Source organism: Aquarana catesbeiana, linkage group LG06 (assembly GCF_042186555.1).
Source record: "Aquarana catesbeiana isolate 2022-GZ linkage group LG06, ASM4218655v1, whole genome shotgun sequence".
NCBI classification, from domain to species: Eukaryota; Metazoa; Chordata; class Amphibia; order Anura; family Ranidae; genus Aquarana; species Aquarana catesbeiana.
Window position 1 is genome coordinate 30785909 of NC_133329.1, and position 27866 is coordinate 30813774.

A 27866-nucleotide genomic window follows, 5' to 3' on the forward strand; every position below is an offset into this window, starting at 1 on the left:
CCAATTTTTCTGCCCCTGTCTAACAGGGGCGTGTAATTACAATTTTTGATGCAATACTTTGCAGCAGGGCTCGTTCCTGCGTTCCAACTAGAGTGTCTGTGAGGGGTTGCAGTGTTGTGGCACCAGCACCAGTGCCTAAGGCCCAATTTTTCTGCCCCTGTCTAACAGGGGCGTGTAATTACAATTTTTGAAGCAATAATTTGCAGCAGGGCTCGTTCCTGCGTTCCAACTAGAGTGTCTGTGAGGGGTTGCAGTGTTGTGGCACCAGCACCAGTGCCTAAGGCCTAATTTTTCAGCTCCTGTTCAACAGGGGCATGTAATTACAATTCTTGATCTAATATTTCACAGCAGGGCCCTGTGAGGGCTTACAGTGTTGTGGCCACAGCAACACCTAAGGCCCAAATTTCTGCTGAGTATATAGGGCAGGACCCTACTTTCAAACATCTAACTTACAAACGACTCCTACTTGCAAACGGAAGGAGACAACAGGAAGTGAGATGAAATCTACCCCTAGGAAGGGAAATTCTCTCCTGTAAGAGTTAATATGGGAAAACAATTTCTCCTTTCCACTGATGCTTTCCAATCCTTGTTCCACAAAAAAACCCAAATTTTCAAAAAACATTTTTCATTGGGACAAAAAGTGAGGTGAAATCTTCTGAAGAGGAGGAAAGACAGCAAAACAAATGTCACAGGGGTGATAACCCTTCCCTATGTTTTCCAAAAAGCTTAGAAAAGATTTTTTGGCTGGAGCTAAACACGTTAAAAATGTTCAAAATTACAAACAGATTCTACTTAACAACAAACCTACAGTCCCTGTCTTGTTTGCACCGCCTGTATACTGCTGTTCAGAGTATATAGGGCCTGGTGGCCCCACACCTTTCCTTATTTTAATTTGGGTGCGGGGTTCCCCTTAATATCCATACAAGACCCAAAGGGCCTGGTAATGGACTGGGGGGTACCCATGCCGTTTGTCTCACTGATTTTCATCCATATTGCCATGACCCGACATGACATTAAACCCGCAAGCAGTTTTAAATGAGATTTTTTCCTTTAAAAATGACATTTGGTGCAGGGACTGTTCTAAACATGGGAAACACGCGTCACTTTACAGGCATACTATAGACACCCCCCAGGTACGATATTTAAAGGAATATTTCACTTTTTTTTTTTTACTTTAAGCATCATTAAAATCACTGCTCCCGAAAAAACGGCCGTTTTTAAAAGTTTTTTTTGCATTGATACATGTCCCCTGGGGTAGGACCCGGGTCCCCAAACCCTTTTTAGGACAATACCATGCAAATTAGCCTTTAAAATGAGCACTTTTGATTTCGAACGTTCGAGTCCCATAGACGTCAATGGGGTTCTAACGTTCGTGCGAACTTTCGGTCCGTTCGCGGGTTCTGGTGCGAACCGAACCGGGGGGTGTTCGGCTCATCCCTAGTCTTGAGGATGGATCACTGGCCAGAGCTTGCACAGTATGCAATTGAGCTACTGGCCTGTCCTGCATCCAGCTTTCTTTCGGAATGCACATTCAGTGCTGCTGGAGGCTTTGTAACCGATCACAGGGTGCGTCTGTCCACCGACTCGGTCGATCGACTGACCTTCATAAAAATGAATCAGTCTTGGATCACCACCAGCTACCAAGCACATGATGCTGATGTAACCGATTATTTTTTTTTGAAATGTCAGATTCCTTCAAAGACTGCCTATGCTCATGCTGAGTGACTATCCTAAATAATTATCCTCTTCCTCCTCAATGATCACGCTGATAGCTTGTAAGAACATTTTTGGTTCTGGGCGCCGCCCCCATTGCCTAAGGCCCAATTTTTCAGCCCCTGTTTAACAGTGGCGTGTAATTACAATTTTTGATGCAATACTTTGCAGCAGGGCTCGTTCCTGTGTTCCAACTAGAGTATCTGTGAGGGGTTGCAGTGTTGTGGCACCAGCACCAGTGCCTAAGGCCCAATTTTTCAGCCCCTGTTTAACAGGGGCGTGTAATTACAATTTTTGATGCAATACTTTGCAGCATGGCTGGTTCCTGCGTTCCAACTAGAGTTTCGGTGAGGGGTTGCAGTGTTGTGGCACCAGTGCCTAAGTCCCAATTTTTCAGCCCCTGTTTAACAGGGGCGTGTAATTACAATTTTTGATGCAATACTTTGCAGCAGGGCTTGTTCCTGCATTCCAACTAGAGTATCTGTAATGGGTTGCAGTGTTGTGGCACCAGCACCAGTGCCTAAGGCCTAATTTTTAAGCCTATGTTTAACAGGGGCGTGTAATTACAATTTTTGATGCAATGCTTTGCAGCAGGGCTTGTTCCTGCATTCCAACTAGAGTATCTGTAATGGGTTGCAGTGTTGTGGCACCAGCACCAGTGCCTAAGGCCTAATTTTTAAGCCCCTGTTTAACAGGGACGTGTAATTACAATTTTTGATGCAATACTTTGCAGCAGGGCTCATTCCTGTGTTCCAATTAGAGTTTCTGTGAGGGGTTGCAGTGTTGTGGCACCAGCACCAGGGCCTAAGGCCCAATTTTTCAGCCCCTGTTTAACAGGGGCGTGTAATTACAATTTTTGATGCAATACTTTGCAGCAGGGCTCGTTCCTGCGTTCCAACTAGAGTATCTGTAAGGGGTTGCAGTGTTGTGGCACCAGTGCCTAAGTCCTCATTTTTCAGCCCCTGTTTAACAGGGGCGTGCAATTACAATTTTTGATGCAATACTTTGCAGCAGGGCTCGTTCCTGTGTTCCAACTAGATTATCTGTAAGGGGTTGCAGTGTTGTGGCACCAGCACCAGTGCCTAATTTTTCAGCCCCTGTTTAACAGGGGCGTGTAATTACAATTTTTGATGCAATACTTTGCAGCAGGGCTCGTTTCTGCGTTCCAACTAGAATATCTGTGAGGGGTTGCAGTGTTGTGGCACCAGCACCAGTGCCTAAGGTCCAATTTTTCAGCCCCTGTTCAACAGGGGCATGTAATTACAATTCTTGATCTAATATTTCAGAGCAGGGCCCGTTTCTGCGCCCACCAAGAGCGAGTGAGGACTTGCAGTGTTGTGGCACCAGCACCACCACCTCCACCAAAGGCCCAGTTTTTCTGCCCCTGTTCAACAGGGGCATGTAATTACAATTTGTGATCTAATATTTCACAGCAGGGCACTGTGAGGGCTTACAGTGTTGTGGCCACAACAACACCTAAGGCCCAAATTTCTGCTGACTATATAGGGCAGGCCCCTACTTTCAAACATCCAACTTACAAACGACTCCTACTTGCAAACGGAAGGAGACAACAGGAAGTGAGATGGAATCTACCCCTAGGAGGGAAAATTCTCTCCTGTAAGAGTTAATATGGGAAAAACATTTCTCCTTTCCACTGATGCTTTATCACCAATCCTTGTTTCACAAAAAACGCCAAATTTTCAAAAAAAAATTTGTCATTGGGACAAAAAAGTGAGGTGAAATCTTCTGAAGAGGAGCACAGACAGCAAAACAAATGTCACAGGGGTGATAACCCTTCCCAATGTTTTCCAAAAAGCTTAAAATAGATTTTTTGGCTGGAGCTGAACACGTTAAAAATGTACCAGTTCAAAATTACAAACAGATTCTACTTAACAACAAACCTTGTTTGCACCGCCTGTATACTGCTGTTCAGAGTACAGAGCCTGTATACTGCTGTTTCCTTTTTTTAATTTGGGTGCAGGGTTCTCCTTAATATCCATACAAGACCCAAAGGTCCTGGTAATTGACTGGGGGGTACCCATGCCGTTTGTCTCACTGATTTTCATCCATATTGCTAGGACCCGACATTACATTAAAGCTGCAAGCAGTTTTAAATGACTTTTTTCCTTTAAAAATTACATTTTGTGCAGGGACTGTTCTAAGCACGGGAAACACGCGCCACTTTACAGGCATACTATAGACACCCCCCAGGTACGATAATTAAAGGAATAGTTCACTTTTTTTTTTTTTTAATTTAAGCATCATTAAAATCACTGCTCCCAAAAAAACGTCCGTTTTTAAAAGTTTTTTTGCATTGATACATGTCCCCTGGGGCAGGACCCGGGTCCCCAAACCCTTTTTAGGACAATCCCATGCAAATTAGCCTTTAAAATGAGCACTTTTGATTTCGAACGTTCGAGTCCCATAGATGTCAATGGGGTTCTAACGTTCGTGCAAATTTTCGGTCCGTTCGCAGGTTCTGGTGCGAACCGAACCGGGGGGGGTGTTCGGCTCATCCCTAGCCATAGGAAACGGGACATATATTTCATAGACTATGGGATCAGACGTTTCTGTTGGGCAAAGGTTTTTTTTTCTTTTGACAGGCAGCAGGTGTTGTTCATTAACAATAAGTCAAAATGGTTCAGTAAAGCATGGAGACATGGATGGATGGGGGAGTTTGCTTTGAATATTAAAGATAAATGTAATTGTGTTTTCAGTTTGTGGCACTGAGATACAGTCAAGTTCTGCTTCAGCCTCGGAAGATTTTATCCCCTTCCTGACCAGAGCACATTTTACAATTTGGCACTGCGTCGCTTTAACTGACAATTGCGCGGTCGAGAGACACTGTGCCCAAACAAAATTTGCGTCCTTTTTTTCCCACAAATAGAGCTTTCTTTTGGTGGTATTTGATCACCTCCGCTTTTTTTTTTTGCGCTATAAACAAAAAAAAGCGTCAATTTTTTAAAAAAAGCAATATTTTTTACTTTTTGCTATAATAAATATCCCCCAATTTAAAAAAAAAAAACAAATTTCATCATCAGTTTAGGCCAATATATAATCTTCTACATATTTTTGGTAAAAAAAATCACAATAGGCTTATATTGATTGGTTTGCGCAAAAGTTATTGCTTCTACAAACTTTGGGAAAGATTTATGGCATTTTTAAGGCATTTTTATTATTATTATTTTTTTACTTGTAATGGCGGTGATCTGCGATTTTTAGCGGTATTGCGACGGACACATCGGACACTTTTGACACATTTTTGGGACCAGTGACATTTATACAGCGATCATTGCTATAAAAATGCACTGATTACTGTGTAAATGACACTGGTAGGGAAGGTGTTAACACTAGGGATGATCAAGGGGTTAATTATGTGTTCCCTCAGCGTGTTCTAACTGTATGGGGATAAGACTGAGTAGGAGAGGAGTCATTTTGATGTTCCTACATAGTTGGAACAAACTGCATGTCTCCTCTCCTCTGACAGCACAAGGAATTGTGTGTTTACACAAATCCCCGTGCTGGTGCTCATGCACGCGTTCGAGCATGGCCGGCAGCGATCGCCGGTCACATGCATTGGGTCCCCCGCCGTGCAGCGGGCATGTGCACGCCCCTCCGGAATTACGCACGCACCCTCTGGCCACTCTTAAAGGAACCCTGCACCTGTACAGGCTATCATGCATTCTGCCCCGTATATGTTCGGGAGTCGGTTAAAACAGATCTAAGATTATTTTTTTCACTCCTGAACCTCACACTCTGTGCGTAACGCACTCCTGAACCTCACACTCTGTACATAACTCACTCCTGAACCTCACACTCTATACGTAACTCACTCCCGAACCTCACACTCTGTACATAATGCACTCCTGAACCTTACACTCTATACGTAACGTGTTCCTGAACCTCGCACTCTGTACGTAACGCATTCCTGAACCTCACACCCTGTATGTAACGCGTTCCTGAACCTCACACTCTGTACGTAACGCGTTTCTGAACCTCATAACGCGTTCCTGAACCTCACACTCTGTACGTAACACATTCTTGAACCTCACACTCTGTATGTAGCGCATTCCTGAACCTCACACTCTGTACGTATCGTATCCCTGAACCTCATTCTATGAACTTACTTACTTCCTAAGTAGAGAGGAGACATTGCTGGAACTGGCAGCAGAAGAGGGACTGAGTTCCTGCATAAAGATGTTGATTATAAGATAAAAGGTTGCTACTCCCAGACACTGGTCTTATGCTGTTACCCTGATACCTGGAAGGAATAAAGTTCCTGCAATAGGATAAAAGGGCTGTCACGTCCAATACTGGTCTCATGCTATTGCCCCATTGCCTGAAGGTAAGGGGCCATTACTTATAACTGTGTGGTTTTTGCACAAAGAGGAAACACCAATATAGATCTGTTCCAGTCACCTCACCCTCTAAAGGAGGATTGTCATATGTTCACCAATCACTTTATTTGGACATTATGAACTTTTAATCACAAGGATTGCTTTTTGCACATGTCACTTTGCTTTATGTTTGCTTGCTGTGTGCATGGTATGCACAATATGATATTACTCATATTGTATATTTTGCACTTTATTTAAGATATTTCTTGTAGATGTCTGCACTGTGTGTATCTAATAGATATATTCTAGATCAAGTACACCTTTTGGTGCGATTATCACTGATCGTGCTTTTATACACACCGTATTTCTTTCACATGTCTTGATCACATGTGTGCTGATTGACCCTTTTGTTATAGTCACTAGGTGTTATTGATTTGATACTAGAACTGTCACTTTATGCTTATGGCTCATTTTTATTACTCCATGTTCTTTGACTAGTGTATACACCATTAGCACAGTCACTTTATAAATCTTTTCATTTTGTAATATTAATCTTGTGGCTGGATTAGCGCAGCACCACGCTTCATTCTTTTGTTTTCACTGACCAGTAGGGGTACGGTGTACCCTATTCGGTGCAGGCAACTTTTCCAATAGCCTCTTTTTTCCACACATGATAGCGCAGGAATAACCATACATTTTAGTGTATATATATAAATATATACAACTCCTGGGATGCATATATATATACTAAATACACTGACTGCAGCTACCTGAATCGCCTGCCTGCTCTATCTAACTGAAATGAAATGAAATGACACTCTGACTCTCTCTCTATCTCTCTCACACGCCGCAACACACTACACAAAGCTGACACGCAGGCGGCCTTATATAGTGTGGGGTGTGTACCTACTCCCCTGAGCCATGATTGGCCAAAGATACCCTTCCTTTGGCCAATTATGGCTCTCTGTGCTGACGGCGCTGTGATTGGACAAACCATGCGGATCATAGTGCATGCTTGGCCAATCATCAGCCAGCAATGCACTGCGATGCCGCAGTGAATTATGGGCCATGACGCGCCACTCAAATTTGGCGCGAACGGCCCATAATGTTCAAAATTCGGCAAACGGCCGAACAGCCAATGTTTGAGTCGAACATGAGTTGACTCGAACATGAAGCTCATCCATAATTCTTACCTTTATTACAGTAAATCCTCTGCTGAGGGTTTGTCCTGAAAAGGCAGGCAGTAACTTTTTATATATTTACTGTAGGCCACCCAAGAACATTACCAGAACTTTACTTAGTAAAAAGCTGAACTGCCCTGGGTTTGGTTGGAGCAGGGTTCCGTGAACTTTAACCCGAACCTTATTCAAATCAGAGGGAGGGCGTGTATGGCTACCGCGCTGCTGAAAGGAAAACTGAGCAGCTCCTTGCGACTGCTGGGGGCTCCCATGATTAGAGATGACCCTCCACAATAAAAACCCCTCCATTTACCTGCTGCGCTGCCGCTGCACACCAGAGGATGGCTCGCATGAAGAAAGAGGCTTCACAACCTAACAAACTTCTTCCACCCTAATGAGCGGCCACATGTCCAAGATGGCATTGGCAGCAGCTTGCCAGCCTCTTCTAGCAGCTCCTCGCACACATCACAGAGCCCTCAGCAAGCTAGGGCTCAGAAGATATCCTGGTCACGATCTCCAGCGTCCTCCACTTCACTCTCCCAGAGCCCTGCCTAAAGTCAACCTTGGCTATTCACTGGGACATTTTCCTTTGGGGTAAGCAATGGATGTAATTCTCTAAACACCACCAGAGACCTGGCTGATACTATCAGTTCCTTCCCTACTAATAACCAGGCCATCTCTGGTACAACTCTGAAGGACATGCTGGTGTCTCTACATGCCTCATTACAAACTGATATGATGGAGTGTGTGCAGAATTAGCTGAAGTCCATGAGCTTCGGAGAAGAGTGGATCGTCTAGAACAGGAAATGGGTGAATTTGCATCTTCACATAACACCCATTTAGATGCACATAATGATCAGGAAGATAAACTTGAGAAACTTAAAGCCATAGTTGCAGATTTAGAAGACCGCACAAGAGGGAATAATGTGAAAATTAGGGGTATCCCTGGATCTGTCTAAAATGCACAGCTAAATCAATATATGATCTGATTCGTACAGTGCTACCATCTACTCCAACTTCTGAATTAGTGATTCAAAGAATCCATTGTTTGCCCAAACCGTCTCACCTTACTGATAATGACCATTTTAATTGTGATTAAAGTGACATCTTTTAATGTCCATGAACTTAGTCACCCACGGACTTAATCACCCTGTGGAAAGAGGCCCTCAAGTTGGGCTGCGACTTAGTCTGAATTCAGGAAACATACGTTTTAGCATCAGCCACTCCTGCCTTATCGCCTTATAAGGATTTCCCACATATATTCATGGCTGATCCTCTTGTGCAAACTAAATAAAGACCTTTCACCATAGTCAATACCTATGCTCACAACTCCCACCAACTTCATTTTCTAAAGAAGCTTTTTTGCAAAATTACCACAATCAAGGCTACCTCATAATTTGTGGGGACTTTAATCTGACAGCTGATCCACAATTGGATATGTCCTCTAAGCCTAAACGACTACCTCCTGCACTCCAACCATTATTATTATATACATATGGAGATAATAATATTATACATATGGAGAGTCAACTCCTAGGTGTTTAATTCACCTCAGCATGTGTCTGTTATTGACAAGCACCTTCAAGAGTACTTTGCATTGAATTCTTAAAATGTGTCTGACTTTTTTAATGTCTGGTTTGCTCACAAGGCTTTTATAGGGGGCATTTTTATTCAATTGGGTTCATGTCGTAAGAGGCAGAGGATGCTGCAGCTTGATAAACTACTGAGAGAGATCCGTACCCTAGATTCTTTGAATAAATCCAAACCCACCCATTCTTTCTCCCAAACTCTCTCCAAAGTACGCTCAGATCTCCAACTTCTACTAATAGAGCAATATGATAAACATCTCAAAGCTCTTAAACTATTGTATTATTCTTTCGGTAACAAAGCCGGAAAACTTTTGGCAAATTAGTTTGAGGCTAAGAAAACTAAAATCAAAATTGCCTACTTACTAGACCCACATACTAAACGGAAGATTTTTAACCCAAAGGAGATAGCAGATTCTTTTGCCTTGTACTATAGCTCCTTGTACAATGTGAAAAATGACCCTCATACTCCCCAAACTCTTGACAACCATATTGACTCTTTCCTTGCTACTCTACAGCTACCTACCCTTACAAGCTCCCAACTGCAAGCATTGAAACCTATTACCATGCATGAGTTTGCCAAGGCTATTCAATCTCTCCCGATTGGAAAATCCCTGGAACCTGATGGCTTATTGAATGCCTATTACAAAAAAATTTCACTCCACCCTTTCTCCCACTCTCTCTTTGGTGTTTGCGGCTGCAATGTCCTCTGTCTCCTTCCTGTCTGAGATGCTTCTGACATAAATAGTCACTATACCAAAGCCTGGTAAAGCACCTACTTCCCCAGCTAATTCCAGACCAATTTCATTGTTAAATACTGACGTTAAGCACTTAGAGACTGCCCTATAGCACTTTTACTGCTACAAACGTGATCCTGCACTCCTGGGTCTGGGGCACACATGCGTGCTGCCAGGGATCCGCTGTGATCAGACACAGTGGGAGCCCAGCATTGAGTGCTGCAGACACAATGTCTGCCAGCAGCCGGCAATCTGCCTTTGTAAACAAGGCAGATCGTCGTTCTGTCAGTAGGGAAGGCATGGATCCTGTGTTCCTGCTGTGATCCTGTGTTCCTGCTGATCAGGGACAAAGATCTATGCTTTGCCCTAGTAAAATAAACTACACTACACTAATACACAAGCTAGGCACACAGTTAACCCTCTGAGCACCCCTGCACCCCAGTTAACCCTTTGAGCACACCATATGTTTCTTGGGAGGTGTCTGTATTGTTATATGAGGTATACATTTTAGGAGTAATATATATTTACATTGTATATTTATATGATGAAGGTATTGGCATGCCCTGATGTGTTGTCTTTGAGTATGTTATGTATGTTTTTTCTTTGGCAAAATTAAAAAAAACCTATTTGAAAACTAAAAAGAATATATATATATATATATATATATATATATATATATATTAGTACTAATCACTGTATTAGTGTCACTGGTCTCAAAAAAGTGTCAAAAGTGTCACATAGTGTTCGACTGTTCACCACAATATTGCAGTCCCGCTATAAATCACTGATCGCCGCCAGTACTAGTAACAAAATAAATAAAAAAATAAATAAATAACAGTATACTATAGTTTGTAGATGCTAAAATGTTTGCGCAAACCAATCAATATACGCCTATTGGGATTTTTTTACCAAAAATATGTATCAGAATACATATTGGCCTAAACTTATGAAGAAATTAGATTTTTTCCATTTTCTTTTATTGGATATGTTTTATAGCAGAAAGTAAAAAATATTGGGGTTTTTTTTCAAAATTTTTGGTGGTTTTTTGCTTATAGTGCAAAAAATAAAAAACACAGAGATGGTAAAATATCACCAAAAGAAAGCTCTATTTGTGGGGAAAAAAGACAAGCATTTAATTTGGGTACAGCATCACACAACCGTGCAATTGTCAGTTAAAGCAACACAGGGCCATATCACAAAAAAATGGCCCGGTCAGGAAGGGGGGTAAATCTTCCGGAGCTGAAGTGGTTAAGATGTATGCAAAAATGATAGTGCATAGACTAATCTCTATTCTACCGGTCCTGTTCAAACTGGACCAATCAGGCTTTATCTTTGGACGTCAAGCCTCAGATGCTATGAGGGGAGTTAGAGATATAATCCAACATGCTGGGTCTGGTCAAGTGCATTCTCTGCTTCTATCTCTGGATGTGGAGAAGGCATTCACCCAAATCCATTGGCAATATATTCAGAAAACACTTCTAAAGTTTGGCTTCACAGGGCCTATACTGTCAGCTACATTAGCACTATATTCATCGCCCTCCGCAAGTGTATAAATCTCCAACATGCTTTCCCAACTTTTTCCAATCTCAAATGGTACTCAACAGGAATGTCCCCTGTCCCTGTCTATCTTTAACCACTACAATATAGAGCACTTTTACCCCCCTCCGGAGCAGGCCAATTTTCAGCTTTTAGCGCTGTCACACTTTGAATGACAATTACGCGGTCATGCAACACTGTACCCACAAAAAAAAAGTTATCATTTTTTTCACACAAATGGAGCTTACTTTTGGTGGTATTTAATCACCACTGGGTTTTTTTTTATTTTTTGCTAAACAAGTGAAAAAACGACCAAAATTTCTGAAAAAAAAAAGTTTTTCTTTGTTTCTGTTATAACATTTTGTAAATAAGTACGTTTTCTCTCTCACTGATGGGCACTGATGAGGCGGCAGTGATGAGGTGGCACTGATGGGCACTGATGAGGAGGCACTGATGGGCACTGATGGGCACTGATGAGGAGGCACTAATATGCAGCACTGATATGCAGCACGGATGGGCACTGATAAGCGGCATTGATGGGCACTTGTTGGCAGCATTTATAAGCACTAATAAGTGTCACTAATGGGCAGCTTGTATGGGCATTGATAGGTAGCAATAATCGATACAGATAGGCAGCATTGATGGGCACTGATGAGTGGCACTGTTGGGCAATGATGAGCAGACACTGACAGCCAACACTGATGGGCACTGAAAGGCACCATTGATTGGCACTGATTGGCATCACTGATGGGCACTGATTTGCATCACTTGTGGGCACTGGTGGGCATGACAGATGAGCACTTGTGGTTATTGCTGAATGGGCTGCACTGATTATCAGTGTAGAGCCCCCCTGTCAGGAGAGCCACTTATCGGCTATTCTCTATTCACGCGCTGTCAACTGGCACTTCCCATTTACACCGTGATCAGCTGTGATTGGACACAGCTGATCACATGGTAAAGAACCTATGTCATAGGCTCTTTAACTAGATCGGAGATGCGGTAAAGGGCCTACATCGATCTTCACGCTGCGTGCCACCAGGGACATGCGGTACCAGATTACCCTGAGGGGCGTCATATGATCTGGATAACTGATCCCCTACCCAGCTGTCATTTTGCTGTTGGCCAGGCGGGAAGGTGTTAATCTACTAATAGAGCCCCTAGCAGAGGCTATTAGATCATCTCCAGGCATCACAGGTTTTAAGTTTAAACATACCCATCAAACCATAAACTTGTTTGCAGATGATATAATTATCTTCCTGATGAATCCAGAGACCTCCCTTGCTGCAGCCCACACAATTCTCACAGAGCTTATTAGGCTTTCGTATTACCAAGTGAACTTCACTAAATCCTTATTGCTTAATCTGGGTATAGATTTTACTCTGAAAAGTAAACTTCAAGCCTCTTACTCCTATACTTGGAGCACAAATGGTATCCCTTATCTGGGGATTCGGCTGGTGGTAAATATTTTGCAATTAGCAGATGCCAACTAAATCCCTCTTATTGCTAAACTGACCAGGGAGGCACAACGTATTTCTAAATTTGAGCTTTCATGGTCAGGCCGCCTTGATTATTTTAAAATGTTATTACTTTCCTAAATACTGTACCTTTTTAGGACCTTACCTATCCCACTTAAACGGGAGCACCTGATGGCCTTAAACTCTATACTTAAACAGTTTGTTTGGAAATCCACAAAACCTTGAAGCTCCCACACCCAACGTATTAAACCTAGGACTGCAGGAGGCACTGGCATGATTGATCTTCATGACTACTTTATAGCAACACATCTAGCCCAACTCAAACATTGGGTCTCCCCCTCAAGCAAAATCCGTGGATTGATATAGAATTATGCTTTAGCCCTCCCAGTTCACTTTACAACTCCTTACTGGTTGACTTATGGAGACCGTGCCTTCTAAAAAACCTCCCTCTTACTATTCAAGTTCATTGATGGCAAAACTCTATTTTCCATCCCGCTTGCCATCATAGAATCTATTATCCCCAATATATCCTTTAAACAATGGTCAGACAAATGGTCAGACGAAGTTTAAAATTCCTTCTACTGATCATTATATCTTTCTCCAACTTTCTAATTTCCTTAAATAATTAGGCTCTCCCGAACTATGTGTATCTACACAAGGTTGGCCCTACCTTCAGAATTCCATACCATCCATTTAAGGCTTATCTCTCTTTTATATTCTTCTTCAAAATAAACTTTATTTCCACAAATCCACCCCATACCTAAAATGGGAAGCTGGGAGAAACTTTCACTACCAAAAAATGGCAATTTGCCTTTAAAACTACTTTTCAGTCTTATAAGTGCATTAATTACTAGGAACTATCCCAAAAGATCATCCTTAGGTGGTACTTTTCCCCATATAGAATCTCCAAGTTCCTCCCATCCCAGTCTCTTTCATGCTTGAGAGGTTGTGGATCAATAGGTCATCTCATGCCTATTCTTTGGTCCTGCAAGCACTTAACTAGCTATTGTAATAAAATGTTTGACACAATCTTCAATATCACTGGGATCCTCACTCCATCCTCTCCGGCATTAGTGATCCTGAACTTGGGCATAGGCCGATTCTCACCCAAGTGTCGGAAAATCATCACCCATATGTTGCTGGTGGCCAGGTCGCTCATAACTAGGCGATGGAAGTCTAACTCATTGCCTAATGTTTCAGAGGTTATGACTATAGTGAAACAAAACTGCGGTTAGGAAAGCTTACTGACACACAAACATGGTGGTAAACAATTATTTGATCAGCATTGTAATCTATGGAAGCTGTGGACTAAGAACCACTAAATGTATTTTGATATGCTACAATTAGAATATACGTTACTCTTTTTATATGCTATACTATATTTAGTATAATGTATATGGTTGAACTGTAACCTGTTGCCATATGTTCTGTACCTTTTACTGTATGTTCTCCTTTTCTCTTTTGTTTCTTCTACTTATGGTGTACTCCTAATGTTACTTTATTGGTGCCATACTTTTGGCTCAATGCCATTTACTGTTATTGTAACCCCTTGGGGTACATGTTTTCTGTTCTACCTGTTGTATTCCAACAATACCTCCTATTACAATAAAAACAAATGAAACTAAAACCAATGGGAGAAGAATCTGTCAAATTAAAAGTGACAAATTTCTGAGCTAATAGGAAAAGGGATGTAAAAAAACAGCATTGGGGAGGGGTGGAGGAGAGCACTGCCCTGGGAAACATGTAACAATGCAGAAAAAAATTGTTAGAACTTCCATGCGGCCAGGAGCACAGACATTTTGGATGCTGAACCCAAACCCTATTGAAATCAATGGGAGCTTGGAACCTGGAAGCTCCCTTTAACAAAAAGAGTAAGAGGGCTCTCAGGTAAATCCCCTCCCCTTCCTGTTTAGCTCCCTTGGATGCTTCTGTATCTGACACTGGTATGGAGCAGTGATGAGTGACAGTGCCTTTGGTGCCTACTATGGTGAAAAGGCAGCCTGTGTAATTTCTTAGGGCAGGGGCGGTCCGTCCATTAAGGGCACACGGGCGCCCACCCCCCTTATCCATGCGTCCGGCCCCTTTTAGGATGCTGGATGCATGGATTCCAATGGGGGGGTAGGTGTTGTTTTTAAGCACCTGATTAGAGCCAGAGGCTCTAATAGGCTTCAAAATAGGGTGGGCTTGGGGCTTATAGAATACGAACCAAGCTCATGTCACCCGATTGGCTGAAAGGACAGGCGATCCTATTGGACACCTAGGAGGAGGGGAAGACACGCACGGCAGAAGAAAGGAGGAGAGGACACAGTATCCACTCCCTGATGTCCACTGCCCCACCACCTAGATTTTGTAAGTGCCAGACCGACCGGCAGACAGCGAGCGGGGGGGGTAGGTGCCACTGGAGGGGGTGGTTGTCCCCCCCCCCCAAAAAAAAAACACCAGCCGCCACTGTCTTAGGGTATGAAATAATGCTGCCATGTTGTGTGTTGTATAATTGGATTATTATACTATAAAACTTTATTAATATAGCTTAGATTGTTACATCACATTTCATAATTTACTATAGATCTTACCTCCATTCAAACTGCTGATGAAGAAGCACTTTATTGAGTCAAACCTAACCTGGGTCTCCGAGGAACCAGATTCTGAATACATGTTTTGCATTTTCATACAGCAAAATCTTCAATGCTTATAAAGGTTTAAAAGAAAACTGCACCCCCAAGCTCTGTGTATAATCATCTGGTCCTTAATTACTCCAGGTGCTGGCTCCCAGGAGTTTTTCTCACGTGGCACAATACTGAAGCAGAAACTGAAGCTGCCATCCATGATGTCAAACCAGAAGAAAGAAACAGGCTTCCTGACACAAGTCCCTTCCGTAAGCCACGCCTCCAACATGTTTCACCCCGAATAGCTTATTCATAGAGGTTTATACTGTACGTTATGTTACATGAGCAGTGACAATAAGGGCAGGATGTATATATGGTGTAGTAATGTAACATTGACCCAAAATGCATTGATACTAAATTTTTATTTACTGTACAGAGTATTCAAACAACTGACTTTTTTATTAAAAAAAAATGTCTATGAAGTGATTTTAAAAAAATCAGGTTTTCACTGTTTATTAATATTAACTGGTTATAACAGCAAGAAACTGTGAAAATACTGCAGCTAGATCTTTTGCTCTTTACTGTAATGCCCCGTACACACGACAAATGTTGGATGTGAGCTTATTGTCGGAAAGTCCAACCGTGTGTATGCTCCATCGAACATTTGTTGTCGGACTTTCCACCAACAAATGTTGGCGAGCAGGTTCTCAAATTTTCCGCCAACAAATGTTTGTTGTCGGACTTTCCGATTGTGTGTACACAAGTTCGTCGGACAAAAGTCCACGCATGCTCGGAATCAAGTACGAGTCGGGAGCACTCGTCTTGTTCGTAATGGAGACTGGCTATTATTATTTATACATATTTGTACTGCAGATAGTTGATCCAGGGAATATTTGAATGCGTTTTGGCCATCTTAGGACACATTTTTCCTCAGCTGGAGAAATTTGGATCATGCTTTTAAAGCTTTTAAAGCCCCTTTCACGCTACTGTAGCTTGTCGCGCATATTGCATATGAGTATTTACTTGATGGACTTGAATTTGAATTCGTTCCTTGTGTTTTATTTTTACAAAGAAGAACAAGTTGGCACGGAAATGTCATTTATTTCTTTGTAGAGTGCTTTGTAAAGCATTTTTGGGTACTTTTTCAGTGCTGGTGTAGTACACGTTCTACATATGTGCCACTTCATAAGCAGTCTTAGGTCACCCCTAGGCAGGTTTTTTTAAAGAAATTTTGCATTTTTAAGGTTTCACATCAAGACATGAAAAAATCAAGCATTAAAAAACACCACCCGAATAGAATTGGTCAAAAATATATTTTTGTATTATTACATGTCCCCCGAGGTCAGTGCCCAGCCCCCTTGCCATTTGTTTGACAATTCCTACCCTAATAGCCGAAAAAATTGCTATACAGTAAAACCTTGGTTTGAGAGTAACTTGGTTTGAGAGCGTTTTGCAAGACAAGCAAAATGTTTTAATAAATTTTGACTTGATATACAAGCGATGTCTTGATATACAAGTAGCGTCATGTCACAAATGAGTATAAAAGAGAAGAGAGGCGCCTCCAAGTGTAGCAATATGGGGTTACATTTAATGAAGGTACAACTTTTATCAACTCACATGGTTGATGATTAAAAGAGGCACATCTAAGTATGCAGGCATCTGGGGCAAAACTGTCCAGACCATCCTTCTCAACACCATTGATGTCATCCCTTCCATGATGTGCTCCATGAGCGGTTCAAGCCTCACTTTCAGATCGCTCTACTGCAGGGTAGTCTTCCCGGTCACAATTGCAGACTGACAGCGGTGAGAGCCGGCGGTGCGGAGGATGGTCTGGACAGCTTCACCCCGGATACCTGCATACTTAGATGTGCCTCTTTTAATCATCAACCATGTGACTTGCTGAATGTTTTACCTTCATTAAATGTAACCATATTGCTACACTTAACGGCGCCTCTCTTCTCTTTTATACTCTGTAGCTCCTGCTGGGTTTTTTGTGTCTAATCCCCTGTGGAGGCGACCATTTGTGGTTGGACATTTTATGGTTACACATTGCTATAATCTTGTTTAATGGACTATAAACTGTGAAGAACTTATGAATAAATGGTTGTGGAACGAATCATTGGAGTTTCCATTATTTTTTATGGGGAAATTTGCTTTGATATACAAGTGCTTTAGATTACAAGCATGCTTCCAGAACGAATTATGCTCGCAATCCAAGGTTTTGCTGTAATTGATTTTACAGATTCATCTCCAATTGATTCTATTTGGGTTCAGATTTGGTATCCAAACCTATCTAATGTTCTCGGGAACTCTGCTTAAACATAACCCAGGTGCATTTAGCTCCTCCCTACTTCCCAGTTTGAATGTCCCTGGCCCACCCCTTTCACTCAATGGATTTTGTTGTATATGTTGTAATATGTTCACCGATTTATGTGGGACATTGTTGTGTGTATGTACACATGCAGTCAATGTTGACCAGGCCAGAATTCAATTGACAAGGGTTGATTTGTCCAACTGGATTTTAACATAGCAAGGGGACAGCTGAAGACCCTTTGATGTGTTAATCTTATGCAAGTCTATTTGAACATTTCAAAGGGTGTTCAGGTGGTATCTGTTAATCTAATCTAATTACACACATCTAAGGGTACATTGTTTAAAGGACCATAGAAGAAGTATTTATTGATGGTAATTAGACTTGAGGGGGTAACAATAAGATCAAAGAGTATTTTGGGTTGACCTAGCAGAAACTCCCTCCTAGTGGTCTAGTGTTTCATAGAGGACATTCAAGCTGGCTTTTAGTTTTAAGTTAGGCTTGTCTGTGTATGAACACGCAGACCTAGAAAGAAATGGGACTCTGAATGATATACTCTGTCGGATTTTTTGTCATCTGTGGACTTTGGACTTTGTTCTGTGTTGGAAGTCAATAAAGTGCATCTCTCTGGAAGAATTGTGTTGCTGCGGAAGAGTACTTACTAATTAATTATCATACCCACGATACTACTATACTACTACTATACCACCCGATTATTATATCACTACACTGGTGCCGTTCAAGTGACCAGAAGAGCATTTTCGGACTTAGTAACAGAAGTCGGTGGTGACAACAATCCTGTGAGGTGGACAGAAGTCTGATGAAGAACCAAGAGCTGTGCTGTGACTCTAATGTCTGGTTGTGACATAAGAGAGTCTGGTCTACAAATTTAAACAAGTTGGGAACCCCAGAATTATTCTCTGGAGACTGGAAACAACAGCAAAAAAAGGACTGTGTCGTGTACCAGAAGACCTGGAAGCTGAAGGAATAACTAATGCGGTGAGTAAAATATTTCCTTTTTTTAAAAAATTATTAGTAATATAGTCAAAATGCTTACTCAGTGTGAAGCTAGTGTCAGTTCTGATAAAGTTAATAGATGAGTATTAAAATGTATTAACTTCCCTGGCAGTATGATTATTTCAGATTTTAGGTGCTGAAAGCGGTACCATTATTTTGCACAGAAATTTGATGTTTTATATTGTAGGCCTGTAATTCTTAGGAATAGTTCACTTAAATCTGTCCAAACCAGAGTCTAGTAGACATCCAGGGTATGATAAAGTTTGAAAAACGAAATAAAAAATTATAATTTAATAAATAACTATAAATAATTATAACAAATAATAATATAATAATAATAACAATTATTCAATAATGTAATCAAATCAAAAACACTGAAATTTGCTCAGTTGCAGAACTGTCGCTTTCGTTACTTTTAGTGTTTGGTGACGGATCTCCTCACAAATCACTATCGCTCAGTTCTGCGAGTGATTCTAATTTATTATCGCTGTTTTCTAGCTGGTCTAAAGCCACTTTTGATGTAAAGAGACAGTTTTGGTTGCTATGGACAATCTCCAGTTTCCAGGCAGAAAGAACAGTTTTTATAATATAAAACTGCATGCAGGACACTGGACAGACCACTAGGGACAAAGGGGATGTGTAATTATTTGATACAGTACTGTAATCTGTAAGATTACAGTATACTGTATCTATACTGTGTGTTTTACTGTTTGAATTTGCCGCCGAACTCCGTCCCCGTGCGTCGCAACGCTCGCAGGGAACGGAGCTCGGCTCTGTGAATCGAGCGAGACACAGCGGCTCGCCGATCACAGCAGGGAGACATCGCAGGATCCTGGGGACAAGGTAAGTAAACTCTTCCTGGATCCTGCGATGCAATCCCGAGTCTGGCTCGGGGATACCGCTTTTGGTATTAAAAATCCACCCCGAGCCAGACTCGGGAATACCGCCAGGGTGGTTAAGCGCCATGGCGGTCCTTATGAAATTCCAGAAAAATTTAAGCAGACGTGGACGATGATGAAGGAATTTTTAGAGAAAAATGTTTTTGATAGCAAAATTTCAGAAAGTAAAAGAAAAGGTTGTATTGTGCAGGGCTTATTATCTTGCTGTTTAACAATGGAAAGTTCTTTAAAGGGTAAGGTTGAGGAAATTACCCAGTTACAGAATGCAGTAGATAATAGCAACAATGTTTGTGAGAGGTTACAAAACCAGACACCGAGACAGTAAATTTAAAATTGCATGCAGTTACCATTGGAGAAGCTTTACTTGAGAAATCTAAACGTTGTGATGAATTATCAGAGGAAAATGAGAGATTAAAATGAAGAATTATGGAATTAGAGAAGAGATCTCAGGAATGCAGATATGCATCAAATCTTGGATTCAGCAATCTGCAGCAAACAGAACCTCATATTAAATCTGATAATTCATTACCAGCCGCACCCACTGTGACTACCACAGTTTATAACAATAATAATAATACAGGTGAAGTTCAGCTTGTAATGAAGCCTTTGAAACCAAAAGAATTAGACGCAATTCTTAAAGAAATAGGAATGGTTCCATACCATGATTTAAACAAATTTTTAAAATGGTTTTGTGACGTGCAGCAAGTCATAGATATGTACAATCTCAACCCATCTGACTTAGAAAGAGTTTTGTAACATTCTGTAGGAAGTGGTCTTTGGATGAGAATTAAACAGATCTGTATTCAACCTCTGAGGACAAGGGACATATTACTGGAATTATTATGTGTTTTGTATGGTGTACGTTCTGATGTTACTATTCATGGGAAGATCCAACAGATGCAAAATGAATCTCCCTATGAATTGTCACACAGGATAGCAACTATTATGGAATTATTGGTCGGTAATAATCTTGCATTTGAGCGTGGTGGCTTGATACATATGAGTATGTTTCTAGATGCATTGCATGAAGATATCAAACAAAATATTTTATTAGTTACCCCAAATCCTCATGATTTAAAAGACATATTGTTGAGAGCAGACCATTTATGGAGAAAGTCAAATGAGCAAGCTGTCAAGATTGATTTAGCCACATTGTTTAGGACAAATACTGAACATAAAGATCAGAAGATAATATCCTATGATAACACCCAGAGAGGACACACCGGGTCAAACATAGGTGATATTAATATGAAAAACAGAGCTGACCAAAATAATAAGAAGAAAAGGTCCAAAACCTGGATACCGTTTTCTCAGTTAAAACAGAAATATGACCACCTGAAGATTGAGTATGACAAGATGAGAGGGGAACGTTATAAATTATTAGAGCAGTTGAAGGGGATACAAGATGTACATTCTCCAGATCTGTTTTTGAATGCAAATGACACTTGTCTAGCAGTGGGGGGTGAATTAGCTTCAAACTGTAAACGTGTAAATAGTGCTTTTTTTTTAACTTCAAACAACGTTTAAGGACCTCGCTAATTAGTTTTGTTGGAGAGTTTTGTCTTTCAGGTACATCTGGAAATGCTGGTTTGCATGTGAATAGCAGAAGCACAGTCTGAAATTGCTGGCTAGTGGGGGAGAATTATGGGAGAAATGCTGAATAGACAACAAGGAATTATAAAGTATTCATGGACTCTCTCGAAATTCATCAAGCAATGGACCTTTTTTTTTCTTTTTTCTTCAACGCCCTAATTTTTAATTTTTCTCCCTTTTCCTATTATATTTTGCTTTTCATTTTTTATTTTCTTTATGTTTTATTTCTTGAACTTTATCTTAAAAACCAAAGAGAAGCATTTAAACCTAAAATTATTTTTATGACATCTGTACATATTACATAATGCGTATTGATCAATATATTTGACATCTAAGGTGAGATGCTGCACAATGGCTTGGCATAGCATAAATTATAGTATGTTGGGTGGTTTTCCTAAATTTATAAGAGGGGTGAGTGAAATTCATCACTCCAGTCATGATTTGAAACTTTGTTGATTCAGTTGTTTATAATATGCTAAAGGCTATGACATATATGGATGAAAAAGACCTTTCTACCTTTCATGGTGAAGATACTAGCAAGAATTTCCACTGTCGCTTTGTCTGGATAGAAGATCTGATAAACACTGATGACTCTATCTGAACCATCGTGTGGGGGTATATCTATATGTATATGTTGGTATACCATTCAAGTGTAATTGTGGACTGAATGATCCAAGTAACTGCTTTATTGAAGGCAATGAGGGGTCGGCCTACAGCAAATTACAAAAGCAAATTGTGGCTGGCAATCAACAAAGATGGACTCATGAATGTCAAGTGCAAGGAAATAGTTTGAAGCACAGTTTTTACTGCCATATCCAAACCTTTTGACCTTGAAAGTGAGTGCTGGTACATTGATAGTTCTTCTTACTATAAAGATGAAAGTAGAGTGTTTGCGTAAAAGCATCTTTAAAAATGGAAAGCTTGAGCCTGGATATGGAAAAAAATCCTGGACTTATGTGGATTGGAGTTCCCAGAGCATACCAAGTTTACTTTCAGTGAGATGGTGAGAGATGTGTTGAAGTCAGACCGAAAAATGGACTGTGACATCAGCTCGTCTTTGCGCAATATTCAAGATCTTGATGTGATATAATAAGGCCTAACAGCTATATGGGCCACTGATGTTTACCAAATCCTTTTCCAGTCATGGTCTAAAAGTTATATTATCTAATAACTGTTTCATGGGGATATTTTAGACGCTGGCGAAGAGAGATGTAACCAGTTTCAACTTCATATTTTATATGAGCCATTGTAAAGCATCCAGTACCTTAAATCATAATGATATTTTTTGTTGTTTGATTTATGGGTCAGTTCTAGTAGTTAGAACTGACCCAAGTGGGGGTATATGTTGTATATGTTGTAATATGTTCACCGATTTATGTGGGACATTGTTGTGTGTATGTACACATGCAGTCAATGTTGACCAGGCCAGAATTCAATTGACAAGGGTTGATTTGTCCAACTGGATTTTAACATAGCAAGGGGACAGCTGAAGACCCTTTGATGTGTTAATCTTATGCAAGTCTATTTGAACATTTCAAAGGGTGTTCAGGTGGTATCTGTTAATCTAATCTAATTACACATATCTAAGGGTACATTGTTTAAAGGACCATAGAAGAAGTATTTATTGATGGTAATTAGACTTGAGGGGGGTAACAATAAGATCAAAGAGTATTTTTGGGTTGACCTAGCAGAAACTCCCTCCTAGTGGACTAGTATTTCATAGAGGACATTCAAGCTGGCTTTTAGTTTTAGGTTAGGCTTGTCTGTGTATGAACACGCAGACCTAGAAAGAAATGGGGCTCTGAATTATATACTCTGTCGGATTTTTTGTCATCTGTGGACTTTGGACTTTGTTCTGTGTTGGAAGTCAATAAAGTGCATCTCTCTGGAAGAATTGGGTTGCTGCGGAAGAGTACTTACTAATTAATTATCATAACCACGATATCATACCACTATATCACCCGATATTATTAAATCACTACAGATTTCAGTTATTTTAATCAGAGAGGTGCTCAGCATCACATTTGAGTGTTGTCTAGGGTGGTCTGCATGAAAATGCTGCCTACCTACTGCTACCCACTCCTCCAAACTGACACCCACCCATCAAGGCATTTTGATATTTACATAATTCCTCCCAAGAGCCAACCTACTGCTTCCATCATGGCTAAGGGTTCTTGAAAGTTGTACTGAGGCAAGAGGCTTCCTGAAAATATCACATCTCCCTGTCGGCCCCACCCACCAGCCATGATCTACCTGCATTGTATAGAATGACACATAGCCTCCCGACGTGAGCTTGGCCATTGGTGGAAATTTGTTGTACAGAAATAGGAGTCTTCTCCCCATAGTGGCAGCCCTTTAACTCCATCCTACACAACAAATTTCTCTTCCTCGGTTTTCTTCAATCGATCTGCGGCCAGTTGAGGGCGTTGGAGCTTCCTGTTGCTGAAACCACCTAAAGATCAGAGGAGCAAACTTACTGGAGAGGAGAAAAGGAGTGAATGGTTTCTATCCCAAGTGATATTTATTTACACAGCGCTTTTGACTCTTTTGATTACCAGTCCACAATTTCTGGTAAGAAGACACTTTTTACCTTATGGTGGAGGTGCACTTGGGTGATTCACGTTTTTGCTTGTCATCTATACTCATGCGTCAGTGAGGCGCCTGTGCTCCAAGACAATGTCATTATATGACGAAACGCACGTCGGGAGGAGTTGACGTGCTGACGTCATCGCGTTTTATCCGTCTAAGCGGACGGGCGTTCGCAAGCCGGCTGCCTATTTTCTGTTTTGTCATCTTATTGCTGTAAGTGTATTTTTATTCTTTATTAAATGGTACATTACCGGATTTATGGTGAGTTCCTTTTTTCCTTTTGGGTAACATTTGGCTACTCCCCATGGTTCCTGATCAATTGATTTTTCCTGGCCATTTGCTGGCTACATCTCTTCCATCCATATTGACCATCAGGAGTTACTGTTTCAGAACCACCTGGATATAGGCCCTGGCTGGGTAATTAGCCGCAAGCTTGTCTAGCTTGCCTTGTGGTAAGCGCGCAATCCTTGTGGTGTTGGCACATTGTCTGTAGTGGTGGAACTTGTCACTGAATATTATCTACCTATGCACATGTGTGTTTATGGACTTCATTTAACACAATTATCACTGTTGGATGTTCTTTCCATAATTGACTTATAATATCCACTTTTTTAGTATTATTTTTTAGTATTTTTTTAGTATTAATTACTTATATATTCCACGGTGTAACCACACGCCATTTCCTCATATTTGGTTGTGTTTATATTGTGTGTTACATATTTTTTACATATATTTTTTATATATATTTTGTGTTTATTCATATGGTTTAGCACTGCTACATTCTTCTTCATTTTATTCAGTGTGTATCTCACTTTTAGCGGCTGCTATTTTTAATTTTTTAATTTTTATTTTCACCAGTAGAGGTTTTTGTAGTAGCGCGGTATTTTTCCCACTTTTTATTCATATTCAATGTACTTGTTGGCCGTATAAAGGCATTGGAGCCTTCATATTTGGAACTTTCATGAGGTGTTATAATGGACTCTTTTATCACATGGGACTCCCCTTTTCACCCATTTGATCTGTTTCATATTTTTATATATTGTCACATTATATTTTATTGATTGTTAGCACGGCAAACCTAATTAGGCACATAGACATAGTGATGACATCACTGCATTTAAAGTAAGGTAACTAATGAAAATACAATAGTTTTATTTATTTTATTTTTTTTAAAGTCTAAGCATTTTGATGATAAGCGTGAAGGGATACAAGTGAAGCCAAAATTCAGGCAGATTACATTTTATTTACTTTTATTAAAAGCACAATAATAAAAAATAATGGTCTCTAATTACTAAAAAAGTACTGAAGGGCATTAATTCCATAAAATAAACAAAACCAAATGATCTTTACTTAATCAATTCCTCAGCCAGTCAATTAAATGACAGAACACATCTAAGGATACCAAACTCTATTTCATTTATTTCTAGTTTTCAGTAGTGTAGAAGGATTAGACTCCTAAGTTTTTTACTGTTGTCTCCCAGCTGAGGGGAGATTTCTCCTCTCTATTTGTTCTCTAATTGTTTAGTCGTTACTACAACTAAAATAGAGGGGAAATCTTCCAATGAAAAAAATATTTCTGTTTCTGTTTTAGATAAGTTACAAACATATATACAAGAGTGTAGGTTCATCCATACCATTCTAGTAAGGCAACATATAACCAAGACCTGAGTACAGGTGTAAAATAATGGACAGGCATGACCCAAGTGCTAAGAGCAACATTGTCGTCCCCTCTGCCACCAGGATTGTGCTATGGAGGCCATATTATAAAGATATACTTAAAAGGGGGGGGGGCAAAAGAGGGGGGGGAGCAAATAGGCAAAAAATAAAAAATAAAAAAGGGAAACAAACACAAGATCAAGTAGCACCTCTAAAGAAGGTAGGAGGCAGTTTAAGACAACTGTATGCATAGTGCATAGTGATTATAGCGGTATAGTCAAGTGCAATCAATCAATCCTGTACATTAGATAAGAATATAAGAAAACATAAGAGGGGGGAAAGGAGGAGAAGAAGACAAGTGAAAAGTAAAAACAGAAAAAAAAAAAAAAAAGAGGAATGTATGGCTTGACCCACCCTCTATGCCTCCAAAATACCCCAACTTAGATAAGTGACTGAAAATATCTAATCCAGGGGTTCCAGATGCTTTCAAGTTTGGCTAGTTTGTCTGGTAGTTTTTCGTGAAGCATGATCTACGATGTTTTGATTTTAGCGGTTGCATAGTTTATCACCAGGGTTTCCCATGCATGGGCTATAGATATCTTAGTGGCCAGACGGATGAAAAAAAAAAGACGTTCTGGAGTATTGGAGGATCTCGTTCAAATGATCACTGAAGATTGCCATCTTAGCGTTTTTGGCCATATTAACAGTGGTCACTAAATATATTAAGAATAACAATTCTGGTCCAGAATCCTGGATCCTTCAGGCAAGACCGCCACACATGATACATAGTACCCTCTTGTCCGCACTGAGGGGGGCAAGTCATACGGGTACATTTTGGTGATTCTGGATGGGACTATTTATGAAGAACACAGCACAGAACTGTAATTGGTTTAAGCAAACCAAGCACTATTGGAGTCTTTTTCTCTGCATATACTCTGCTGCTGATATACCGAGGAGGAAATCTTGGGAGAAGTTTAGGAGCCAGCTGTGTTGGATATCTCGCCAAGTCCTGGGGTGGCTCACAGGCGTTTTCTGACCCTGTTTAGTTGGGGGGGGGGGCACTCCCAAAGGTGAGCCTAAACCCACTGGGGGGGAGCACGAGTGAGGTGATTTGTTGGTGGTCTGGAAGTTTTACATAGGATTTCAATATTTTTATTTGTTCATCAATCAACATCCATTTGTGGAATTTGCACTGTATTAATATGGACTTTTTGTTGCACTTTATTGCATGGACATTTAATTATGCACTTTATATGTTGTTTGATTCAATGGTTTTTGATATTTGTTTATATTTCATGATCCAGTGCTGCATTCTCTTATATATTGATTTTTATATATTGATCAGTGCTAGCAGCTGGTCTTTTGAATACCTTTCACACCCACACTGTGTTTCTAGTACATATATAATGTGTTTTGTTTTTTGGGTAGCTCACAAGACTATAACATATCTAGTAGAGCACTGACTGTGCTGACAGCTCTCCAGCTGCCTGTCCTTGCCTTAGACATACTTTGTGTTTAGATCAATGACACATATTGTCAGAGTTGACGTTGTCAACTGCTCAAAAAAAAAAAAAAATAGTTAGGGGTCCCATTAAAATCTTGCTATGAGGCCCCAGGATTTATAATTCTACCTCTATGTATGCAGCGTTTTGCCTTGAGTTCATACGTCAGATTTCACTCTTTCCTCACTGCATACAAAAGAACTGAAAGTGCCAATCAGAAACAAAAGTTTAACATTAAAGCAAGAAAAAAAATGTCATCCACCTTTGCAATACATGTACATCCCCTTGTGTATTGTCTCTTTAGAAGAGAGACCTAATGAAAAATATCAATCTGGCAAAAATCCAGTGAGCTCCTGAATTCTTGTGCACTCTGATTGTTCTGAACTTGCATCCCAAGTCAAATGGACTACAGAACTACCCCCCCATGAACATGATGAGAGAGGGAGGTGTTCTGTTGTCCTAACACCTAGCTCTAATGTAGCAACCACATCTAAGGACTGCTAATTTGAATATATACTATTGTTGTCCTTGACTTTGGATAGGCTATAAGGAGCTCCTCAGTTTTAACAAATACCTCTGCATTTTCATAAAACTTACATTCTTCTTCAGATGTTGGCAACAGAAGACAGTGTGGGGGATTTATTAAAGGAGTAGCACATGCTCATTTTGTAAAGTGATTTTTTTTTACATAGTCCATGCTATTTACTTAACACATCCAATCATTTGTGAGCTCAAACACCTTTTTTTGTATTCTTCCTTCCATGCGATTCAGTATTCTATGCAAAGTGAACGATCTGCATGCCTGTCTAGGTCAGCAGAGATGGCCGGTTTTGGTTAGATTAGTGTCAGCAGAAGAATAGTTGGGACCAGGATCAACCAGCGATGATGTGAGAAGCTGGATGTTAGTAAAGGACTTCCTCCACATACCCCTGTTGGTTTAGGGATATTTGACACATAATTGAAAGTAACGTCCAGGTACTTGCTGATCCAGTCTTGGTAGCTTGTCACCAGTGTGTACACCCCGGGGAAGTTGGGATAGGCGCAGCCCATTCCTGAACTCACAACTCCAACCTGGTACCATACGCCCTGGACTTTACACACCAGAGGTCCTCCTGAGTCACCCTGTAAGAC

General features: G+C 40.6%; 2 protein-coding genes across 2 annotated transcripts in view; both read right to left on the minus strand.

Annotated features, from left to right (window-relative positions):
• The window catches only part of LOC141147933 (transmembrane protease serine 9-like), a 441310-nt gene that overhangs the window by 357630 nt on the left and 55814 nt on the right, over positions 1-27866 (minus strand). The window lies entirely within an intron of this gene.
• The window catches only part of LOC141147353 (serine protease 33-like), a 37403-nt gene continuing 34337 nt past the window's right edge, over positions 24801-27866 (minus strand). Inside the window, exon 4 of the mRNA XM_073634593.1 lies at positions 24801-27857. Coding sequence (XP_073490694.1) covers positions 27570-27857 — 288 coding nt within the window. The 3' untranslated portion in view covers positions 24801-27569. The remainder of the gene's footprint in view (positions 27858-27866) is intronic.